Below are 21,955 nucleotides of genomic sequence, written 5' to 3' on the forward strand. Positions count from 1 at the left end.
TTTGTTGTGGGTAAAATATATATATATATATATATATATATATATATATATATATATATATATATATATATATATATATCAAACCATTTTGGTTAGACACATGGAAGAATGTAACTTTCAAAAGCATAATTGTTGAGAGCAAAATGATGGTATGATAGAACCTCGTTCCTTGTAAGCTATTCAAGGAGGTAGCTTAAAACTCTGAAAAATAGCCAATCTTTTTATCATAACTTAAATTATCCTCCTATGAGTTTTCATCTTTTAACTTGTTCATATGAAAATAGACTCAGAATTTTCCAACAAGTATTCATTTGCTTAGAACAAATAAAAAAAATGAAGTCATGACTCTTCGAAAGCTTATAACCACATCCCATTCACTCTCCTTGGCTAATTTCCCTCAACACTTCAAAGCTTATATTATTTGATAGAGACAACTTGCAGTATATAGTACAAAGTACTAACAAATACGACAACAAAAATTAAGATCTTTACAACTCATTATTCTAAAACCTACATAAAATGTCTATCTTACAATTAAATCAGACAATTTCTGGGGCTTCAGAGAGGAGGGCTACATGTCCAAGGCAAAATTTCCCAACGACAGTATATGACCACGTTATATTTTTGAAATTCATTTATGGTCATAGACCATGAAATAATGGTATACACGTAACATGTATAATCTCAATAAAGCACCCGTGTCACGTTCTTGTGAATGCAAGTACTAGTATTGAGCATGACTTACTTAATATTGTGTGTAGGGACACTAAGATAAAATTTGGTATTCTTGAAGTCATCCAAGAGTGGGTTGTATCCATCCTTGGTTCTTGTTTTTGTGGGCAAACCAAACTCCTCCATGAAAGATGATGATTCCAGCTACATCAAATATAAACCATTAAGCTAGAGAACATTTAATTACTGAGATCTTGAAGCAAAGCACATCTGGTATTGCCTCATCAAATAATAGAAATGTTGGAAATTACCGTAATTGTTCTTCTTTTCTTTCCTTTTTTTGATGAATGATCACCATGAAGTTTTAGCCACCCAGAACAATAATGATCAATTTGTTCCAAGAGCCAAAAGTCTGTAGGAAAAAAGATATCAGCGTCACCCTGCAAAAGATAAACACATGCTTTATTACAACCATGTAGTTTTAGAAGTTCAGGAAGAAATTGTTCTATGTAAGATCATCACTAATATAAGACAGCATGCATAATTAGTTTTGTACTCCTGTGAAGTAACTACAAATCATGATTGAGCTTAAATAGTTTCTTGTTGCAAGTGAATGCAACAAAATGAGCCGGAAATAATTACTAACAAAATAATTAACCAAGATGCTTAACCATTATTAAGCTGAACTATTGGATATCAGGCTCTTTCTGTTATACTACCATGGAAATATGGGATTCAAGATTCAACAGCTTTTTAAGATTATTGTAAGGAAATACATGTTTGTCTCAAGTTACAAATAGAGTATCCTCTAATCATGTATGGCACCAGATGAAGTGAATGAGTGAGAATATGGAAAATATGTTGAAAAGGAAAGAAGCTAGTGATAAGCTGAACCTTTGCCTCCATATAACTATCATAATCTAAGCTGCTCCCATCTTTCTGCATTCATAAGGAAAACTCAGTTAATTAAAATTCTCTCTAAAGTTTACAAGATGTGAAAACAAACAACTGCAGTTTTGTTAAAAGTATAACAATAATATACTTTAGTTGAAACCAATGGAGCTCTTTCACCAGGTATCTTCACATCAGGTAGGTAGCTGAAATCAGAAGCAATCAAAGACATCTTTGGTAGCACCTCATGGAGAACCTCAAGTAATTTCTGGAAAAGTGAAAGGATAATAAATGCAATAATCAATTTATACATTAGTGACTTAGGGAAGATTTAAGAGATTCTTACCAAGCAACCAGTCGGCAGCCAACATCTACGTGGTTTTGGGTAAACCTTAGACCAAATGCTTTTCATAGTAGATGCTGCAGTGCTCTGAGTTGTTTTGGTTTTATCCAAGTCCATGATCTCAACACAACGTGTAATTAGTGAGTCTTGCAACGGCTTGTATAACTCGCTGAATGTTTCCCTATTAAAGGTAGAAAATGGTTGGTGACGTGTAATTCTCATTTAGGTTGCATAAAAGAGGCCACGGAATAATGTTATGATTTAATAATCACTGATATGATAAAAAGAGAACATCTTTCTTCTTTTTTATTTTGTGGTCGCTTATGTTGAAATAGAGAAAAACAGATGCAAAAGATGCTGAAACTGTCTTGACTACACAAGGAAGTCTGTCTTTTATAGACTTAATACAATAAATACAAATTATAACAGAGGTGATTAAAAAAATTATTTGTGATAGAATCAGCATTTTCATGCCGATGGATATCTTTGAGAATTAATGATATACTATTCAATATTTTAAGACACCAACAGTATCAACTAATTTTGTATCCAACAATGAACAAAATACACAACTAAGATTATAATGTTTCTGTCTAAGACATAAAAGTACAATCAGAATGTAATTAAAATTATAGATAATAAAAGTGAATTATCCAGAAGAAAATCTACTATTAGAAAAGTGTCAGTCACACTGAAAAAAAGAGACACAACAAAAGAGGTGACTAATGGTGTTTCAAATTTTTGGGAACCCAATGCAGCATAGTGTCAAGACAGGTCGTGGAGGATGGTACCGCTCTGATACCATGTTGAAAGAGAGAAAAATAGATGCAAGAGATGTTGAAATAGTGTCTTGAGTTGACTACGCAACAAAGTCCATTTTATACAGCCTTCAGGCAACAATAAATACAAATAAATATAGGAGATAACACCCTATTTAGGGTAAAATATGTTTTAGGTCCCTCTAAAATTACTAATGTTCGAATTTGGTCTCTCTAAAATTTTACCTATGATTTTGGTCCCTCTAATTTTATGTATTTTTTTCATTTTAAGCGCTATCTAAACCAGTTTTACCTTGTATAAAGAGCTATCGAAAGCATTTTAAGGACCAAAAGTGATACATTTCAAATTTTGAAGGATGAAAAAAATACTTTTTAAAATGAGAGGGACGAAAATAATACAAAAATTTTTAGACCGATCAAATTCGAGCAATAGTCATTTTAGAAGGACCTAAAACATGTTACCCCCCTATTTACATGATATGATAGGCCTACAACTACAAAGGTCATCTAGGATACTCTAAAATATTCCAAGATACAAAAAATATCATCAGATATTTATGAGATTTTCTAACAGATACTACCTAATGAAGCACTTGAATATGTGCCAAGGGGTATGTGCACTTGTAAGATCAGCGTCCACACATAAAGCTGAGACTTACTGGTCATGTTGCCTCTCAACCCAGACTTCCATCCATGAGGAAATTTGATTCTCTGCATAGATAAGATCATGCGGAAGATTATCAAGTACCTACACGAAGTAAATTAATTGTTGTGAAATATCTAAATAATAATAACTATAAAAATACCTCATTAATGAGAGAAAAAACAGGGGCAGAATATCATTTCTAGTCTGCAACATTTTAATACCTAGATTCATAGCAACGCACTCATAATTGTTTGATTTTTGTGATGCATTTGTATTGACAATGGCAGATGGCCAAATGCCAGATCTTAGCTTCTAAAGGAGAACTACCAGCACAAGTGTTTAATGCCAAAAACTGTCCAATGGCACCTGGTTGAACTTCGAGAACAGGCTAGTCAGCACTCGCATGGTTCCTAATACTGTCCATTATCATACATGTTGTGGCAGACCATTTCACTAATAGCAGTTCAAGTGCTGCAATAACAGCTAACAGTCGCTATATATTGGCAAAAACCCAAGTCCCACATCGGCTAAAGATAAAGCCAAGTAAGAGTATATAAGTGAGGGGAAACTCTCACCCCTTGAGCTAGCTTTTGGGGTTGAGTTAGGCCTAAACTCACATTCTAAGATTCTAAGACTATATTACAGGCAGTCCAATTCCCTAACCTTGCTAAAATTCATCATACATTGGGCTGCACCAAATTAAGGGATTTAGGTTCATCATACAAACTAATTTAGGCATTTGAAATCACATTGAAAGTCAAGCACTCAAGCATCATAGAAAGCATCACAGAAGCTTGCTCAGTTGAAACCATATTAGTCAATAGTTCCCTATAGCATAATAGCAGAGCAAAGCGGCCATGGGCAGCTATGGGATTCAAATAGTAAAGGGTTCAATAGCGACCACTGCAACCAAAATAGTGGCTTTTTATTCTCTATTGTGACACTACCATGATATAGGCTTCAAAATCCCTTTTTACCCCCTAAAACATCATTGTTTAGGGACTTTAGAGATGCAAAATGTGATTTCTCCCCCATTTAGTAATGCATTATTTGCTTCAGAAACATAATAGGATTTGAAACTCTTCTCCCGTGACCATTCCACAAGTCCTTTTCCTTTACTGGAAAAAATATTTGAACTGGAGGACATAAAAGCTTCTCAATTATAAAACACACCTCAAGCATTATTACCCAACATGGTTGTTGCTCCACCTGCCCTGTAAAGGAGGAAACAATGGTATTAGCATTATTTCATAAACTTATCTTTGACACACTGCAAACAAGTCCCCACACATTTCCAAAAAAGAGCCCTGAAGTTTAAGAAATTTAACTTTTAAGGGAAAAATAGGTATACAATTGAGCTCCATGTACCATAACAATTCATTGCCTTCCACTAACCCCTTGTTTGTAGCATTTTTTATAACCTATGTTAGTAAATTGATCAATGGCCCCACTACAGGGTAGCTTAATCTTTAGATTCTGAATCACTTTAGAAGCCACAATAAAATTTATGTAATTCAGCAGAATTATAATAGCATCCTACCCCATCCAATCCGGTCAGCAGCATCACGACATTCTACCCTGAACTTTGGTATATGGCTGCGCACTTCACCAACAGTTTCTCTTTGCACCTCAGCAAGTGAAGGACTAATCTCAACTGAGCTGTAGTTAAAAAATGGTATGGCAATTCAGATGTGAATCATATGATTTCAATGAAAGATAGGTACAGAAGACAAACTTACTAAAATAGTGAATCTACTCAGGCATGGATCCATATATACAGTGAGGGGGGCAAGTGACAACTGCCCCCACTAACTTTTTAACATTTAATATAACTATAAATTGTTATTATAATTTGAAATGCAGTAAAAATTCATAATATGAATATTGTCCCACAAATCTACTCAAAGTCTAATTATTTTCTCCCTCTCAATTAGACATTCACAATATTCTCTCTCTTGTTTCCTTTGGGTATGCATTTTATACACTTTTCCCGCGAGGCTGCAACTACCAATGCAATCATTTCAAACTACCTTTCTTTTATTTTTATACTTGAATTTTTTAACTGTCAATCCCTTTCAATCCACCTCACTTTATCACTCTCTTTACATTGAATTTCAAAGGTTAAAAATGGGATTCATATAAAAAATAATCTCATATCATATCTCAATGAAATTAGAACTCCCAAATTAAAGATTGACCCTAAATAGAAGTTACTAATGGGAGAATTATGCAACATAGAAAGATGAAGTACACAGACAATAGGGGTACAGAAAATATAAGCACAGCCCACTATCCCAACAAAAAAAATTAAAAACTGTGTCTAGCACTATAATTTGGTTTTATAATAAAATATATATTACATTGAGTATCAAGGCACGTACATGTAAGTCATACTGTTATAAACTTTTGCAGGAGCATTCAACATTATGTAATCCATTATACCCTTGGCACATGTTCCAGATCCACCACCAATTTCATATATCTGATTGCAAATTAGAGGATTGTATCAAATACTGGTTGAAGTAATAAAAAGTAACAGCCTGCGTAAATAAGATAAATTTATGATGCTTTCTACATTATTATCAAAAACGAAATATGAGGCTTACATAGATAATAAAAATGAATGAAAAAAACTTATATAGAACTGAAACATTATCTAATAAGTGGTTTAGTGCAGAATAGCAGCATAATGCAGGGCTCTCATAAGCTCAGCTGCTGGATGAAGAGACAAATTTAGATTCGGGAAAAAGACCAGATGAACCTACGCAAGAAACAACGATCAAATGCAACAAGATTGCAATACACTTACTTTTAGAGGCACAGAGAAATTTGCAGTGCGCATGATGGCTTCAGCAATAGCATGAGCATACCAAGGCTACAAAAGCAAATATATAAATAAATAAACATAAAAGAGCTATAACACTGCATTGACACACATGATTCAAAATTTTTGAAAAATAAATATATTATTTATGATTCTACAGATGTTTCAAGCACCAGAAAGTAATTTCATTATAATTTGATGTGCTTACCAAAAATACTGTACAAATTCTGAAAAATTGCACACCATCCCATGTCCAACATGTGCCTGATTTTGCATTTAGATTCCAATGATGAATTGGGTGAACTGAACATGGTAGGGAGAATTTGGTAGGCAATACACAGGATGGCTGAGAGAATTTTGTAACTATAATTTCAACATCCAATTATTCCTTGTGGGTTTTGTAGTTATGGGGAATTGAATTCAGACTTGGTCCTTCAGTCCTATTGTTTGTGTGATACCTAGCTTAATTTTTCTTACTATCAATTTTAACTTAGATTTCTTTAGTGTTAACCTACAAATTCAAATGTCTCATTATGTAGCCAGACAGGATAAAATATCCATTTTCTTGAAAACCTAGTCAATTCTCGCCAAGACTTTCCCTAGATGCATCCATCTTAGCACCCCAAATTTGCAGGTAATGCTCACAGCCCCAAAAAAGACACCAATTGATCCTTTAAATCTATTTCTATTGTTTGCAGCCCCTGTTGACAATAAGGTTGAGCTTGACCATGATAATATCTCTTAAAGAATAGACGTTCATGGAAACTATAAATTCTTGATTAAATAAAACATAACAATTTTCTTCATAGCAAACTGAGAACCATAAAAATCACATTCTGAGTCATATTATTGATTTTATATATTAAGGACTAGAAACTTTTTTATCCCATAGAGTGTACCTTAAAAAGTTCCACTGGTGTAAACCATGATATGTCACTCTGCTTGTAAATATTATCCAAGTACTTCATATAAGCTTTCCGGCCTGAAATATGTCACCACTCTACTACATGAGTACAAACCACAGAAAATTTAAAGTTATAATCAGTGTTAAATTGAGTTAGTCAGCTTCTTAAACTAACAGCAGGTATTGGAACTAAATTTATAATAATTTGGGAATTTTAAGAAGTTCTATGTTTTGCCTTTAATCCAGAGAACTGACAAACTGTCTGGACTGAAATAATATGAAAGCAGAATATTGAAAAGCCAATTCCCCAGACTAAATATTTACAACCGACAGTCAAAAATTAGCAAACAATCAATCTCAATAGGGTAAAGTACACTCACCCTCCTTCAGGCAAAGTAAAATATTAACCCCATTTTCTGCTATAAATAAGGGAACAGCCGATGTCATTATTTGCAGGATACAACAGCTCTGCCTGAACAAAATCAAAAGGCTAAAAAACTGCATCATGTAATCCAAACTAATAAAACCTTCTGGCTATTATTTCCATACTCGCATCAACTTCCTACTCCTTTCTCTCTCGAAAACAATCTCACCATCCCCAACTTTTATCAACCTCCTACTTTCCTCCACCAGAATCTGAGGCACGTATTAGAGCCTCAAACTGGTTTGGTTCACATTTCAGCATTGGTGGGTCTTGAACTTTGAAATTTGTGGTGCCCTATTAGATAACTGTCACACTATTCACATTTCACAGTTCAACAGCCAGGATTGCTAAAGATTTAAACTAAAACGTCTGTCTGTTATGGCAAGTTCGAGTTACCAATAGTTAGAGACATGAATTAGAAAGTAGTTAAGTATATATATATATAAAAAAAAGTAAATTACACTAACACCCTCTAAGGTTTCTTTAAATTACACATAAGTCCCTCCCTTATGTATGATGGGTGTAATATTTTTCAAAACAATTAAGGGGGTTAATGTAAAGTATAATGGGTGTCAGTGTAATGTTTTCCAATCAATTAACCGGGTTAGCATAGGGATAAAAAAATGTGATTTCCAATTAAGCACGTGGAGTACGCAGTTTAGCCTTATTAATTATCAACATTCAACAAACATATTACTGCAGTATTAAATTCTCAAAAATCAAATAACTAAGATAACAGATAAACGAATGCAAGGAGCAGCACCTTGAAGTTGGTTGAACTTAATAGCATTAGGAAGAACTCCAACGGACCGCGATCTTTGGGAGAAGTAGCCATGTAACGGATGGTAGAGTGCAGAATGAATAAAATCCCGAACCTGTTCGATAATTGAAGGAACAACAGTGGCTGCGGCGCAGGCATCGCTTTGAATTTTGAATGTATGAGAAAGAGAACGGATCACTTACCAGAACGGGCTTGTCGCCGACAATGTGGGTGGAGTAGAGGGCTTCCAGTGGAGGGGCACACACTGGATTTGGGAATCGGGAAAGAGAAACGGCGTTAGGTCAGTAAAGAGAGAAAAGGGAAAAGAGAGAGTAATAGTACCTTTGGAAGCGAGGGAAATGAGAGGAAAGGTGCGAGTGCGAGAAAGCATGGTTCAACAACTGAGTGCTCAGCTCAACTGCACAAGCCACTTATGCTCTTAAACCCCTCAGTCACTATTCAAGGGTTTTCTTTAGGCTTTTTATAAGCTGGTTTTTTCAATTGGACAAAACTTAAATTGCAATTACTTCATCAAAATTATAGTTTATCTTAATACTCTATACTGATTTTTAATATATATTTTATTATGCCGAATTTGTTTTTTTATTATACAAATCATTAAGATGAGACTTTTAATTTTGATAAAAAAATGTGGAAAACTATAACAAATTATAACTATTTTTTAAATTTTATTTGTAGTTAATTAATATTTTTAAATTGTTGGGTATCTTACACAATTACACTCTCAACTCAACCGACAATGACATTCTTGCAGTAAGATATTCTTATTATCATTTTTACTGGAAAAAATTACAATCATCCGAGGATGCTCTTGTAGATATACTATCTATAATATTCTATTATTTCGTAAAATAAATTAAAAAGATTTTTTTAGTTAAAAATAAATAGTTTTAAAAAATGGTGAGATTTTTATAATTAAATAAATAAGGAGAAATAACTTTATTCAAATAATGGTTTGAAGAAAAATAAAAAAATATTTGATTTATTTATTTGATAGAAAATAAATTAGAGTATTTCTTTATAAAATAATAAATAAATAAAAAATAGAGTAAATAATGGATTGAGAGTACCCTAGCCATAAATAGAGATATGTTAGGTGATTTTTCAGATTGAGGTTAGTATCTGCTGTTCCTCTTCCTCTCCGTTTTCCCAAAATTTTTTATTTTTACGCATACACTCAAACATATCTCAGTAAAACGATGATCTCCAACTTGTTAATCATTGGATCATCGTGACATTTGAGCACCAGGTTCAGAACTCATTTACGAACATTTTCACCGTTGGAATTTATGAAACAATGTTGGAGATGAGAAAAATTCCCTTCGTATTGGAGTTTTCTCTTTTCCCGTAGAGACCCAACATCTATCTCAGTAAAACTATGATCCCGGACTCATTAATCATTGGGTCATTGTGGAATTTGGACACCAAGTTTGCAATTCATTTCCGCATATCTTCATCGTTGAGATTTGAAAAATGATATCTGAGGAGGTAGAAATACTCACTGCACGTATACAATGGAATGAAGGCTTCAATTTTTTCTCCTTCTCTCTAACGTTTGGAAACCTTATCAGAGCAACCAGAGGAAAAAGCTTGAGGAATGTCAGGGTATCGTTAGAGATGCCGCTATCACTGTCGGAACACACGTGAGCCTGCTTAGAAGTAAGGGATGAGTTTATCGCAATTGGGATTAGAATGAACAAGTGTAGGAATCCTTAGAGGATCAAATTGGGGTTTATTTTTTGATGTTTATTGTATTGAAATTCTTTCTGTATAATTATGTGAAATTTTTTAAGGGGTTTTACTCCCTGTGGATTGAGAAATATTTTTGTATAATTTGGTTGTGTTTTTGATAGGATTAACGTGATAAATAGTTATATTGTGATCATGAAATTATGATTAAAATTGTGTATAAGTGATAAATTAAATATGTGACGAATTGTGGGATAACATGTTGCTTTGAAATTATAATATTGTTATTGAGATTGAGTATAAGTGCAAAGTTGAACATGTGTTAATTTGTGAGATACGCGTAAACATGTGATGGTGGATTGTGACATTATGAGATGTTAAATTGTGGACATGAGATTTGGTTGTAAATAAGTGTGTTTAACACTTGATGTGATTATACTTGTATTGTGCGTTGTGAATTATACAATAACCCAACCAGTGTTTACCTTGAGAAAAATGTTTATGCGCAATGTTAAAGGGAAAGTGTAAGTTTCCTTGTTAGGAACCAATGTTAAATTGTAACGTAATGTGTTAAACGTGTTTGAAACATGAGTATGAGGTCATGTGTATTGTATAATTCATGAGTAGTGTCTGTGTGTAAAAAAAAATTGTTTTAGGGGTTGGACCTGAATCAGGCAGGTGAGGCTCTAACGGATTCTTCGAAGTCTAGACCTTGGGGGTAAAGACACTCGGTTTGAGTACTCCTTTAAGTTTATGTTGATCCCATATGGTTGGAACATTCTCGCAAAATAGAGTGACCATGACTTGTCACTTTATGATTTTACTTAGTGAGAATGACTTGACATACCCATTGTGTGGTGTGACTTGTTATGTACTCCTAAGCGTCCTAGGGTGATTTTTCACTGATATGGTACCACATTGCATATAGGCTTGAGTCTTAGTGTATTTGTTGCATAATGTTTGTGTATTTATTGATATTGATTGATTTAATGATATTGTGTTTTGATCTTTGAGTACGTGAATGATGTGAAAATGAATAAGACGTGTTGTGTTGTGATGTGATGTTACGCGACAAAGTGGTGAAATTATGTGAGTTATCTTAAAGTAAGTTGTATCTCATTTACATGATATGTATATCTAGTTGTCTCGTTTCTCTCTATTAGTTAGGAATGTGATAACTCACTCCCCGTGTACTATTTGTGTTTGGATCATGTGATGATCTCGAACTTTGTGTTCGTGAGAGTAGATGGTTAGGTGAATGGTTATGGAGAACCTAATGCTAAATGACGCGGGAACACAATGCTCTGATAGGATGTGACATTGGGATATAGGTTTTTATATTAATTGCATGAAGTCTTGGACGACCTTGTTTGAACCGAGATGATTTTATTATTTATTTAGATAAGTTTTATTATGATGCGAAAAAAGCGAATGTAAACCTTTTACCCTTTTGAAAGGATTTTATTTAAATGTGTTTTAAGAACTTTTAATTAATTATAATTTTTTTTCCTTTTATTATTAGCACATATATGTATGGGTAGAGAATGTCATACTACGAACCCATAAGGTTTTGTGAATAGTAATCACTGAATACTACACTGCTAACCTGCATGCAACTAAAGATAGAGTGTGATGAGTTATAAGGGTTGGACCTCAAGGAACCTCACAAGTTTTTGAAAAGAATTTTGTCACTTGACACTAATTGCGTGCTTGGTGTAGATGTGCACAGAGTATTATTTGTGCACTTGTTAGGAAATGGGAATTTGAGTGAATTTTGATGTGAGTGGAACGTGAGTTATGAGTGAATTCTGAGATTCCATAGGAAAGAAGTCCCTCACTGAAAAAAAAGTGAGAATCAAATAAAGTCAAAGGACCAATCAATCTTTCAGTTGGGGCCTGAGATTTGGTGTCGAAGCAGTTTGTGGTTTCTTCGATGAGTTAACAAATCTCATATAAATTGAACTTCATGAGTTTAATACCCTAATGTGCCAAACACTGAAACAGTAGTTTCGTATGTCTTAATTTTCTACTCTCTACACATAAGATGTTGTGAATACAGCACTCCTAGCCTGCATGCAACTAAGTATAGTGTGAAGAGTTATAAGAGTAGGACTCAAGGAACCTCAAAATAAAGGTAACAGCTAATTTGATTGAATAAATTATAAGCCACCCATTTGTACTAGGTAATACTAACCCCGTTATTAATATGCAGAAATATGTTAAGGCTTGATCTTCATAGCCATGTTGACAATATTCTGTAAAATTTATTCATGATACAAAGTAGTATGACATTTTATGAATGTTGCTGCCGTGGTTTGGGAAAACGACATGCTTATATAATAACCTTAGCAGTGGTAAAAAGAAAAGCCAAAACGATGCAACTATAAAGAGAACACAAATTCTTGGTGGGAATTTGCTATCTTAAATACCCTTCTACTTGATTTCAATCTCCAGCTTGAATTCCTCTCCAATAAGGAGTGACAATTTTGAAACTTGTACATTAAGAAATTGAGAGGAGCTATCAGATTCTGACTTCACAACTGCCGTCCTCATTGAATCCGTGCCTTTCACAATATTCAACTCATTCCCTGCCAAATCCATTCCATTAAATCTCTGATACTTAGGTATCCCCAAGAATATTATATTGTCTATGATCCACCTTTGGTCCAGAGCAAATATTCCATTAGTGACCTTAGATGTTACGATAACACTGCTGTTGTGTAATGTGCCATAAAAGCTTACCAATGTCCACTGATCATTCTCCCCTGCTATGTCAAGTGCCTCCCCATCATCCAGATACACTTGTCCATAACTATCTCTGCTGCTACTGATAACCACCACAAGTTGAAATGCAGTTTTTCGGGCAGCATCAGTTGTCATTGCTTCTCCTTGTAAGGCCAAAATATTACCTTCCCCAACATGCACATTTATGTGATCAGATGGAGCATCAAGAGTGACATACTTTCCTGATTCTGCATTCACTGAATTTGAGACATTAAAGAGGTCAAACCAGCTTCCTTTAGGAAAGTATGCATTAACAGTGGTAGCCCCAGATTGTAGTACAGGTGACACCAGAACCCCTTTACCTACTAGAAACTGTGAGTTTATTTTATATGTTGTGACATCCTCAGGGAATGAAAAGAAAAGGGGTCTTGCAATGGGAGTCCCTTTTGTATGTGCTTCATACATTAGTGTGTAGAAATAAGGGAGAAGACTGTATCGGAGGCCTAGCACTTTCCTAGCTGATGAAGCTACTGAATCCCAAATGTAAAGCTCTTGCCTGATGGAGTTTTTCTCTGAATGATCTCTCGCAAAGGGGTAAAATGCCCCCAACTACATTGAGAAAAATTAAAGTAGTATAATATGGTATTTCGTAGTTCATTTTTGCATGTATTTTCAACAAACAAAAATCGTGGTACTTTTCAGTTTTCACAAGTTACTTCTGTATATTTAGGCAAAGAAGGCATTGATTACTTTATACTATTTCAAAAAATGAAAATGTAATCCCATACTACTGCATTTGAGGATCAATTTTACCTGGATCCAACGCCGGCAAAGTTCTTCAGTTGTATTTCCTCCAAAACCACATATATCTGCTCCAACCATTGGAATTCCAAAGATTCCTGAATTTAATATCGATGGAATTGAGTATGCCAAATCATTCCATGTAGCAGCATTATCTCCTGTCCAGTGAGACGCATACTTACCAGAACTTACAAAAGTTGATCTACTTAGGATGAATGGCCTTTTACCAGTTATATCCACCAATGCCTTGTTAGTGACTTTGGATTCTAGTAGTCCATACAAATTGTGGGCATTATACTCAGTGATATTACCAAAGTGTAAAGATGTTGCTGGGACTGTTCTGTAATTAATGGATTGTTGAACTTCACCATTGTTAATTTTGTAGGGTGGGTTATCAAGATTAGAAGATGGATTGGGAGGAGAAGTAATGAAATTAGATAACTCGTTCATGTCAAGCCAAAGACCATCAAAAGAAAGAAGGTCCCTAAATAATTTGATTTCCCCACCCCAAAATGCTTGGCTGCGAGGGTTTAGAAAATCCGGGTAATAAACTGGTCCAGGCCAAACTTCACCAAGATAATTGACTTCATTTCTCTTTATGTAGACATCAGCCTTCAAACCTCTAACATAGGTTGCATCCGTCTTATTTACACTGATACCTGTTTCCAAAATCTACCACAAATTAATAAAAGAAGCATAGATATGTCCTCAAACATTAAGAGCAGAATATGATTTTTATTTGTTTAAAAGAATTTTGCTATAGTCAGAATTAGGTACCTGGATCCAAGATAAGCACATATTTCTGACCATTTTTGTGAAGAGCATCAACAAAACTTATCATCTTATCCAGCGGAAAGTTGATGGGATCTAATGTGAAATCCTTGTATGCATCCATGTAATCAATATCTGTCCACATAACTTCAAGGGGTATACCTGCTTTTGCATAGTTGTCAACCACACCCTCAAGATCACTTACATTCTTGTAGCCCCATCGACACTGATGAAAACCTTCCCGACCAAGAAAGATCATACCAATGAGGATCAGCATGAATAGACATACTATATGTATAGCAATTCATAACTTAGATTTTAATCTGTGTCAAGAAATTATTGTATGGTCTGAGATCATCACATGAGTATAGCTTGGGACCACCACATGACATGGTCCTGATCAATCTCCAAATGAAATATATTCAATTTTCTTTTTATAATTTACTAGAAAATGTTAATTAAACTCAATTATGTGTCACATGGAGATTAACCAAGATTATGATGGTGGGATACGTCACATGGAGATTAACCAAGATTATGATGGTGGGATACGTCATACGGAGATTAATCAGGATTATGATAGTGGGATACTATGTAATAATTTTCCTGTGTATACCAATTCACAAGTAATGAAAGCAATTTGGTGCGTGTGACATACCAAAGGACCAATAAGGCATGGGAGCAGGCCTGCCAATGAGTTCGGTGTACTGCTCCAACACCAGTTCTGGAGAGGATCCAGAGAAAAAGTACAGATCAAAAACTCCACCAATGACCTTATAAGTAATGCGATCACCGCCGTACACAATATCCATTCCATTGCTGTTGAGTAGCAACACCCCGTGTGTGGTGCCAGCCTTGACTGTTCCATCAGCGGAGGGTGATCTCACGTCCAAGTAAAAAGGGTGAGAGCCATAAAGGTTCACGTCCAAGTTGTCACTTCCAATGTCTGCATTCCACAGTGTAAGGGTCTGGTTCGGTCGCAGCTTGAAGGAGCTCTTGGTGTGTTCCCCGAGGCCGAATAGAGAGGCTCTTTGTGATGGAAGAGAGGAAGAGAGCTGCAGGTATTGATCCTTAAAAATAAGAAAAGTTTCGGGGTTGGAAGGGTTAGGTGCCGTGTTGAAGAGGACATCGTTGGAGGATTTGCGCGAGACTGTGAAGCCAAATGGGGTGGTGTTGTGGAGAGTGAAAACAAGGTCTGAGTCTGGATGTGTGAGACTGAGAGAGTGTTGGAAACCTTGGTTGGTATTGAAGTAGTAAAGAGGGTAATATTGGGAAGGGGACCCTCTGGGAAGGACTTGTTGGGGTATTTCCCATCTTTGGTTGTTGGAGTCAGTGATTCTTACTCTCAATCTATCCTTGTTCTCAAAACTGCATGCAATTTAGAACAAGCAATAGTAGTATTATTTAGACTGATACATCACATAGATATGACAAACTATTAGGTGATAATGAATCTTCACATGATATGTTATCAAGTGTCATTAGTTTTTTGAAAATTTTTAATACCTGTAATGTAAAAATTGATTAGGATCCGTCATAGACACTTATTCTCTAGAACTAGAAAGTAATTATATCAGACAAGTTAATGATATGAATTACGTTAAGTGTGATTGACTGAATGGACAATAGTCAACATCGTTAATTAATTGGATGTTGTTACCTGGCAGCAAGAGAGAGGTGCGGAATGTCGGGTCCGAAAACCGAGGATGGTTTGATGAGTTTAAGGTTTGCAGCCAAAGAGACGCTTATGGGATAACTGTTAACAGTTGAGATGATGTAGCCATAACCAACTGGTGTTGCTTCTGACAAAGAACTGGAGCAGAAGCCAAGACAAACACAGATACAGAATAGTAGTGGAGTGATGACAGTGGTTGTAGCCATGTGTTGATGTGGGTGTGGATGTGAAACGAAGGATGATCGTGGAAGGAAGGCGAGTTGACTTTCATGTCTTTTACTTTGTGAGCTTTACTACCTGGAACCAATCACCACTTTTTCCTCACGGGTATTTATAATTTTAAAAAATCGATTTTTGATCACTTGAGGATATATGAAATAGTATTACATTAATCCTTTATAATTTGCTAACATATGATGGCATTTGTCCTGCTGCTATCTCTACGAATTGTTAGAGGAGACTGTTTCCGTTGCACAAGGTTGCAATAATCATCAAGAATATGTAGGTGTTACCCCATAAACTTCCACACCGCGTTATATTAAATACTCTGATTATATCACTTCACACTGTAACGTGCTTGTGTAGAGTGGGTTTTGAATTTTCCAGAATTACATTCAAAAATCAATTAACATGATTTTAAGTAAATTTTTATATATTTGATTCTGCAATCTGGATATGATTTTGGTTTTAGTGTTGATTTTTAAGTTGAAGCAATTTAGGTAACTTTACAAAGTTTTAGAATTTTTTTGGTTACATTACTAACTTTTAAAATAAAAACATCAAAACATAAATCACACTATTTTAAAATCAAAATTAACCAAATTAAATTCAAAATCAACATTATTAGCGTTCATCCAAACACACATGTTAGATGTGCACAGAACAATTATTCATGTATTTGAATTTAGCGTCTCACTTTATTTACTGTGATTCTGTCTTGACACTAGTGACATGCTTGTTGTAGATGTGCAGAGTGTATTATTTGTGCACTTGTTAGGAAATGGGAATCCAAGTGAATTGTGATTTGCAAGCGGAGTTGTGAGTGGAACGTGGGTTATGAATGAAATCCCGCATTGAAAATAAAGTCAGAATCAAATAAAGTCAAAGGACCAATTAACCTATTCAGTTGGGACCTGAGATTTGGTGTCAGAAGCAGTTTGTGGTTTCCTCGGTAAGTTAATAAATCTCATATAAGTTGAACTACAAATGAAACAGTAGTTTCTATTATCAGTCTACGCAAAAGATGTTTGTGGATACTGCACTGCTAGCATGAATCCAACTAAATAGAGTGTGAAGAGTTATAAGAGTAGGACTCATGGAACCTCAACTAAAGGTAATTGCTACATTGATTGCATAAATTAAGAGCGACCACCAGTACTAGGTAATACTCACCCCGTTATTGATAGGCAGACATACGTTTAGGCTTGAACTTCATAGCCATGTTGACAATATTCTGTAAAATTTATTCCTGACACAAAATATGACATTTTATGAATGTTTGTGTCGTGGTTTGGGAAAATGACATCCTTATATAGTAACCTTAGCAGTGATAAAACGAAGAGCCAAAACGATGCAACTATAAAGAGAGCACAAATTCTTTGTGGGAATTTGCTATCTTAAAGTACCCTTCTACTTGATTTCTATCTCCAGCTTGAATTCCTCTCCAATAGGAAGTGACAATTTTGAAACTTGTACATTAACAAATTGAGAAGAGCTATCAAATTCTGACTTCACAACTGCCGTCCTCATTGAATCCATGCCATTCACAATTTTCAACTCATTTCCTGCCAAATCCATTCCATTAAATCTCTTATTCTTAGGTATCCCCAAGAAACTTACATTGTCTATGATCCACCTTTGGTCCAGAGCAAATCTTGCATTAGTGACCTTAGATGTTACTAAAACACTGTTGTTGTGTAATGCGCCATAAAAGCTTGCCAATGTCCACTGATCATTCACCCCTGCTATGTCAAGTGCCTCCCCATCATCCAAATACACTTGTCCAAAACTACTTCCGCTGTTACTGATAACTACCACAAGTTGAAATGCAGTTTTCCGGGCAGCAACAGTTGTTATTGCTTCACCTTGCAAAGCTAAAATATTACCTTCCCCAACATGCACATTTATGTGATCAGATGGAGCATCAAGAGTAACATACTTGCCTGATTCTGCATTCACTGAATTTGAGACATTAAAGAGGTCAAACCAGCTTCCTTTAGGAAAGTATGCAACAACAGAGGTTGCCCCAGATTGTAGCACAGGTGACACCAGAACCCCTTTACCTAATAGAAATTGTGAGCTTATTTCGTAAGTTGTGACATCCTCAGGGAAAGAAAAGAAAAGGGGTCGTGCAATTGGTGTCCCTTTTGTGTGTGCTTCATACATCAGTGTGTACAAATAAGGGAGAAGACGATAACGGAGGCCAAGCACTTTCTTAGCTGAATCTGCAACGGAGTCCCAAAGATAAAGCTCTTGCCTATTGGAGTTCTTGTCTGAATGATCTCTTGCGAAGGGGTAAAAAGCCCCCAACTTCATTGAGGAAAATAAAAGAAGTTAAATATATATGTTTATTTATTTCACACAAGTCAAAATATTATCCATACTACTGAATCAATTTTACCTGGATCCAGCGCCGGCAAAGTTCTTCAGTTGTATTTCCTCCGAAACCACATATATCTGCTCCAACCATTGGAATTCCAAAGATTCCAGAATTTAATATCGCAGGGATTGAGTATGCCAAATCATTCCATGTAGCAGCATTGTCTCCTGTCCAGTGGGCAGCATACTTACCAGAACTCACAAAAGTTGATCTACTTAGGATGAATGGCCTTTTGCCAGTTATATCCTTTAAGGCTTTGTTAGTTACTTTGGATTCTAGTAGTCCATATAAATTGTGGACATTATACTCAGTGATATTACCAAAGTGTAAAGATGTTGCTGGAACTGTTCTGTCATTAATGGAATGTTGATCTCCAACATTGTTAATTTTATAGGGAGGATTATCAAGATTAGAAAATGGAATGGGAGGAGAAGTAATGAAATTAGATAACTCATTCATGTCAATCCAAAGACCATCAATAGGGAGCAGGTCCCTAAATAATTTGATTTCCCGGCCCCAAAATGCTTGGCTGCGAGGGTTTAGAAAATCAGGATAATAAACTGGTCCAGGCCAAACTTTACCAAGATAGTTGCTTCCATTCCTCTTTATGTAGACATCAGCCTGCAAACCTCTAATATAGGTTGCATATGTCTCATTTACACTGATACCTATTTCCAAAATTTGCCTCAAATTAATAAAAAAAAATGTACAGATGCTTCCTCAAGCATAATGATTTTGATTTTCGTTTTTAAAAAAAAATTTATGGTGTAAAAATTAGGTACCTGGATCCACGATAAGCACATATTTCTGACCATTCTTGTGAAGAGTATCAACAAAACTTCTCATCTTATCCAGCGGAAAGTTGATTGGATCAAATGTGAAATCTTTATATGCATCCATGTAATCGATATCTGTCCACATAACTTCAAGGGGTATACTTGCTTTTGCATAGTTGGCAACCACATCCTGGAGATCACTTACATTCTTGTAGCCATATCGACACTGATGAAAACCTTCACAATAGATAATAATTATGTGGATTAACAAGGGAAGTAGATAAAATGGATTAGCTTGAATAGACAGAAAAATTGCAATTGATAAGTTAGATTTTGATGTCTGTGGCCCATTCCATAGATAAATTCATAAAGTACACAAGGTTCACCAACACATCTTTAATTCAATGAGGCATGAATCGACCATTTGTCCTTGGAAGAAACAGAGTAGCAAGATTCGTCACTAACAAAATAGAAAATGTGATCACTTGTCAATGCTAAAAGTTTTCAAGAAGGAAAAGAAAACAAAGCCATTTTAGCTTTATCTCCTACTATTTTTACTTCAGATACGAAAAGGAATCATGCTATATTTACTAGCCTCTCTTTTTCGAGAAAACATGTAAATAACTTCCTTTATTAATGCCATAGCATAATTGTAGCTCATTATTCCTCTGCCTTGAATCTACAGTATGTATATGTATCTACAATATGAGAACCAATATTCACTCAAAAACTTATGTAGCAAAAAGTAAACAACTAAACATATGACTAACTGCTTTGTTCCCAGGTATCTGTAACACAAAATCACAGGACACTGGAAACTACAAGACTATAGAAACAAGCTAAGCAGTTGTACTACTCTATTATCAATGATACAATAACCTGTAGAAAAAATTACACCTCCTTTCAAGTTTCAAAGCTTGTCATTTCTATATTATTTTTCTTTAACAATAGTTAAAAACAATGAAATTGAAGACTCAAAAGCAAAATTTTATAAAATTGTCTGCAATTTTGGCCACAATGTTAAGGATTTTAGAGTATCTGTGACTGCAATTACAGCTGCCTGGCTGCATTAATCGCATTTGTCTTTAAATTCTCGCAATATCAAGGATCGCAACAACACTTCGATCATGACTGCAATTAAAAACCTTGACTTACCAAAGGACCAATAAGGCATGGGAGCAGGCCTGCCAATGAATTCAGTGTATTGCTCCAACACCAGTTCAGGAGTTGATCCAACGAAAAAGTAGAAATCAAAAACCCCACCAATGACCTTATATGTAATTTGATCACCGCCATACATAATGTCCATTCCATTGCTGTTGAATAACAACACCCCGTGTGTGGTGCCAGCCTTCACTTTTCCATCAAAAGAGGATGATCTCACGTCCAAGTAAAAAGGGTGAGAGCCATAAAGGTTCAAGTCCAAGTTGGCACTTGCAATGTCTGCAGTCCACAGTGTAAGGGTCTGGTTCGGTCGCAGCTTGAAGGAGCTCTTGGTGTGTTCCCCGAGGCCGAATAGAGAGGCTCTTTGTGATGGAAGAGAGGAAGAGAGCTGCAGGTATTGATCCTTAAAAATAAGAAAAGTTTCGGGGTTGGAAGGGTTAGGTGCCGTGTTGAAGAGGACATCGTTGGAGGATTTGCGCGAGACTGTGAAGCCAAATGGGGTAGTGTTGTGGAGAGTGAAAACAAGGTCTGAATTTGGATGTGTGAGACTGAAAGAGTGTTTTTTCTGAGGGGAACCTTGTTTACTATTGAGGGAGCGAAGAGGGTAATACTGGAAAGAGGAGCCTCTGGGAATGACTTCTTGTGGAATTTCCCATCTTTGGTGATTGGAGTCGGTGATTCTCACTCTCAACCTATCCTTGTTCTCAAAACTGCAATTCAGAACATCCAATTTTAGATAGATACATAGATAGATTACATGTCAAAATTTTAGTATAAGACAAGTTAATGGTGTGAATTGTGTAAGTGTGAATGGACAGCAATCAACAACGTTAATTATTTGGTTGTTAATGATGTTGTTGTTATTACCTGGCAGTGAGGGAGAGGTGTGGAATGTCGGGTCCGAAAACAGAGGAGGGTTTGATGAGATCAAGGTTTGCAGTTAAAGAGTTGGTTATGGGAAAATTGTAAACAGTTGAGATTGTGTAGCCATAACCAACTGGTGTTGCTTCCAACGATGAAAAGGAGGAGCAAAAGATGAGAAAAACACTGAAGATAGTAGCGGTGGCTTTAGTCACTCTCCATCGTGTGGCCATAGTGTTAGTGTTGAAGTGAGTGTGTGAATAAGGATAGGAAATGATGGCATGATGGAGGCGAGGCAAGTTAACTTCACTATTGTTTCTCATATTAACATTATTTGTTGTCTTCTTTGGAACCAACCACCAACAATATTTTCCCACGTGTATTTGTTATAAGCGTATCATGTTTGATGCAAGTGTAATTCCGCAATTTGTTCAAATTATGGCTCTTTCGCTGGATATAAAGTCACTTTGGCAAGCATCCACCATTTTCACTTTGCATTAGGACTTTTCTTTGCACCAAGGAATTTTTTGTTTTTTTTAATCATCCCATTCGTCAAAAAAAAAGATTTCTTATTAATTTGAAATTCATTAATTTGAAATTCAGCTTGAAGTTAATTAAAATTTGATTAAAA

The 21,955-nt window shown here is 35.5% G+C and overlaps 3 protein-coding genes across 3 annotated transcripts; all 3 read right to left on the minus strand.

Annotated features, from left to right (window-relative positions):
• Window positions 1-346: 346 nt before the first annotated feature.
• LOC114386994 lies at window positions 347-8,711 on the minus strand. Its single transcript, XM_028347083.1, has 14 exons — window positions 8,586-8,711; window positions 8,447-8,508; window positions 8,247-8,358; window positions 7,055-7,137; window positions 6,141-6,206; window positions 5,713-5,813; window positions 4,872-4,990; window positions 4,505-4,545; window positions 3,345-3,433; window positions 1,910-2,087; window positions 1,715-1,831; window positions 1,567-1,611; window positions 984-1,112; window positions 347-876 (listed from the first exon to the last, which is right to left on the minus strand). Exons 1-14 carry the CDS (start codon window positions 8,632-8,634, stop codon window positions 742-744), a joined length of 1,326 nt encoding a protein of 441 aa, XP_028202884.1. The 5' UTR covers window positions 8,635-8,711; the 3' UTR covers window positions 347-741.
• A 3,419-nt stretch (window positions 8,712-12,130) lies between these two features.
• LOC114388495 (alpha-glucosidase-like) lies at window positions 12,131-16,377 on the minus strand. The gene is made up of 5 exons (XM_028349007.1): window positions 15,910-16,377; window positions 14,908-15,617; window positions 14,256-14,486; window positions 13,491-14,137; window positions 12,131-13,286 (listed from the first exon to the last, which is right to left on the minus strand). Exons 1-5 carry the CDS (start codon window positions 16,128-16,130, stop codon window positions 12,387-12,389), a joined length of 2,709 nt encoding a protein of 902 aa, XP_028204808.1. The 5' UTR covers window positions 16,131-16,377; the 3' UTR covers window positions 12,131-12,386.
• Window positions 16,378-17,087: 710 nt separating this feature from the next.
• Window positions 17,088-21,643, minus strand: LOC114388494 (alpha-glucosidase-like). Its single transcript, XM_028349006.1, has 5 exons — window positions 21,331-21,643; window positions 20,455-21,173; window positions 19,306-19,536; window positions 18,545-19,191; window positions 17,088-18,453 (listed from the first exon to the last, which is right to left on the minus strand). Exons 1-5 carry the CDS (start codon window positions 21,555-21,557, stop codon window positions 17,554-17,556), a joined length of 2,724 nt encoding a protein of 907 aa, XP_028204807.1. The 5' UTR covers window positions 21,558-21,643; the 3' UTR covers window positions 17,088-17,553.
• Between the last annotated feature and the right edge of the window lie 312 nt (window positions 21,644-21,955).

The sequence above is a fragment of the Glycine soja genome, chromosome 15, assembly GCF_004193775.1.
Source record: "Glycine soja cultivar W05 chromosome 15, ASM419377v2, whole genome shotgun sequence".
Classification (NCBI taxonomy): Eukaryota; Viridiplantae; Streptophyta; class Magnoliopsida; order Fabales; family Fabaceae; genus Glycine; species Glycine soja.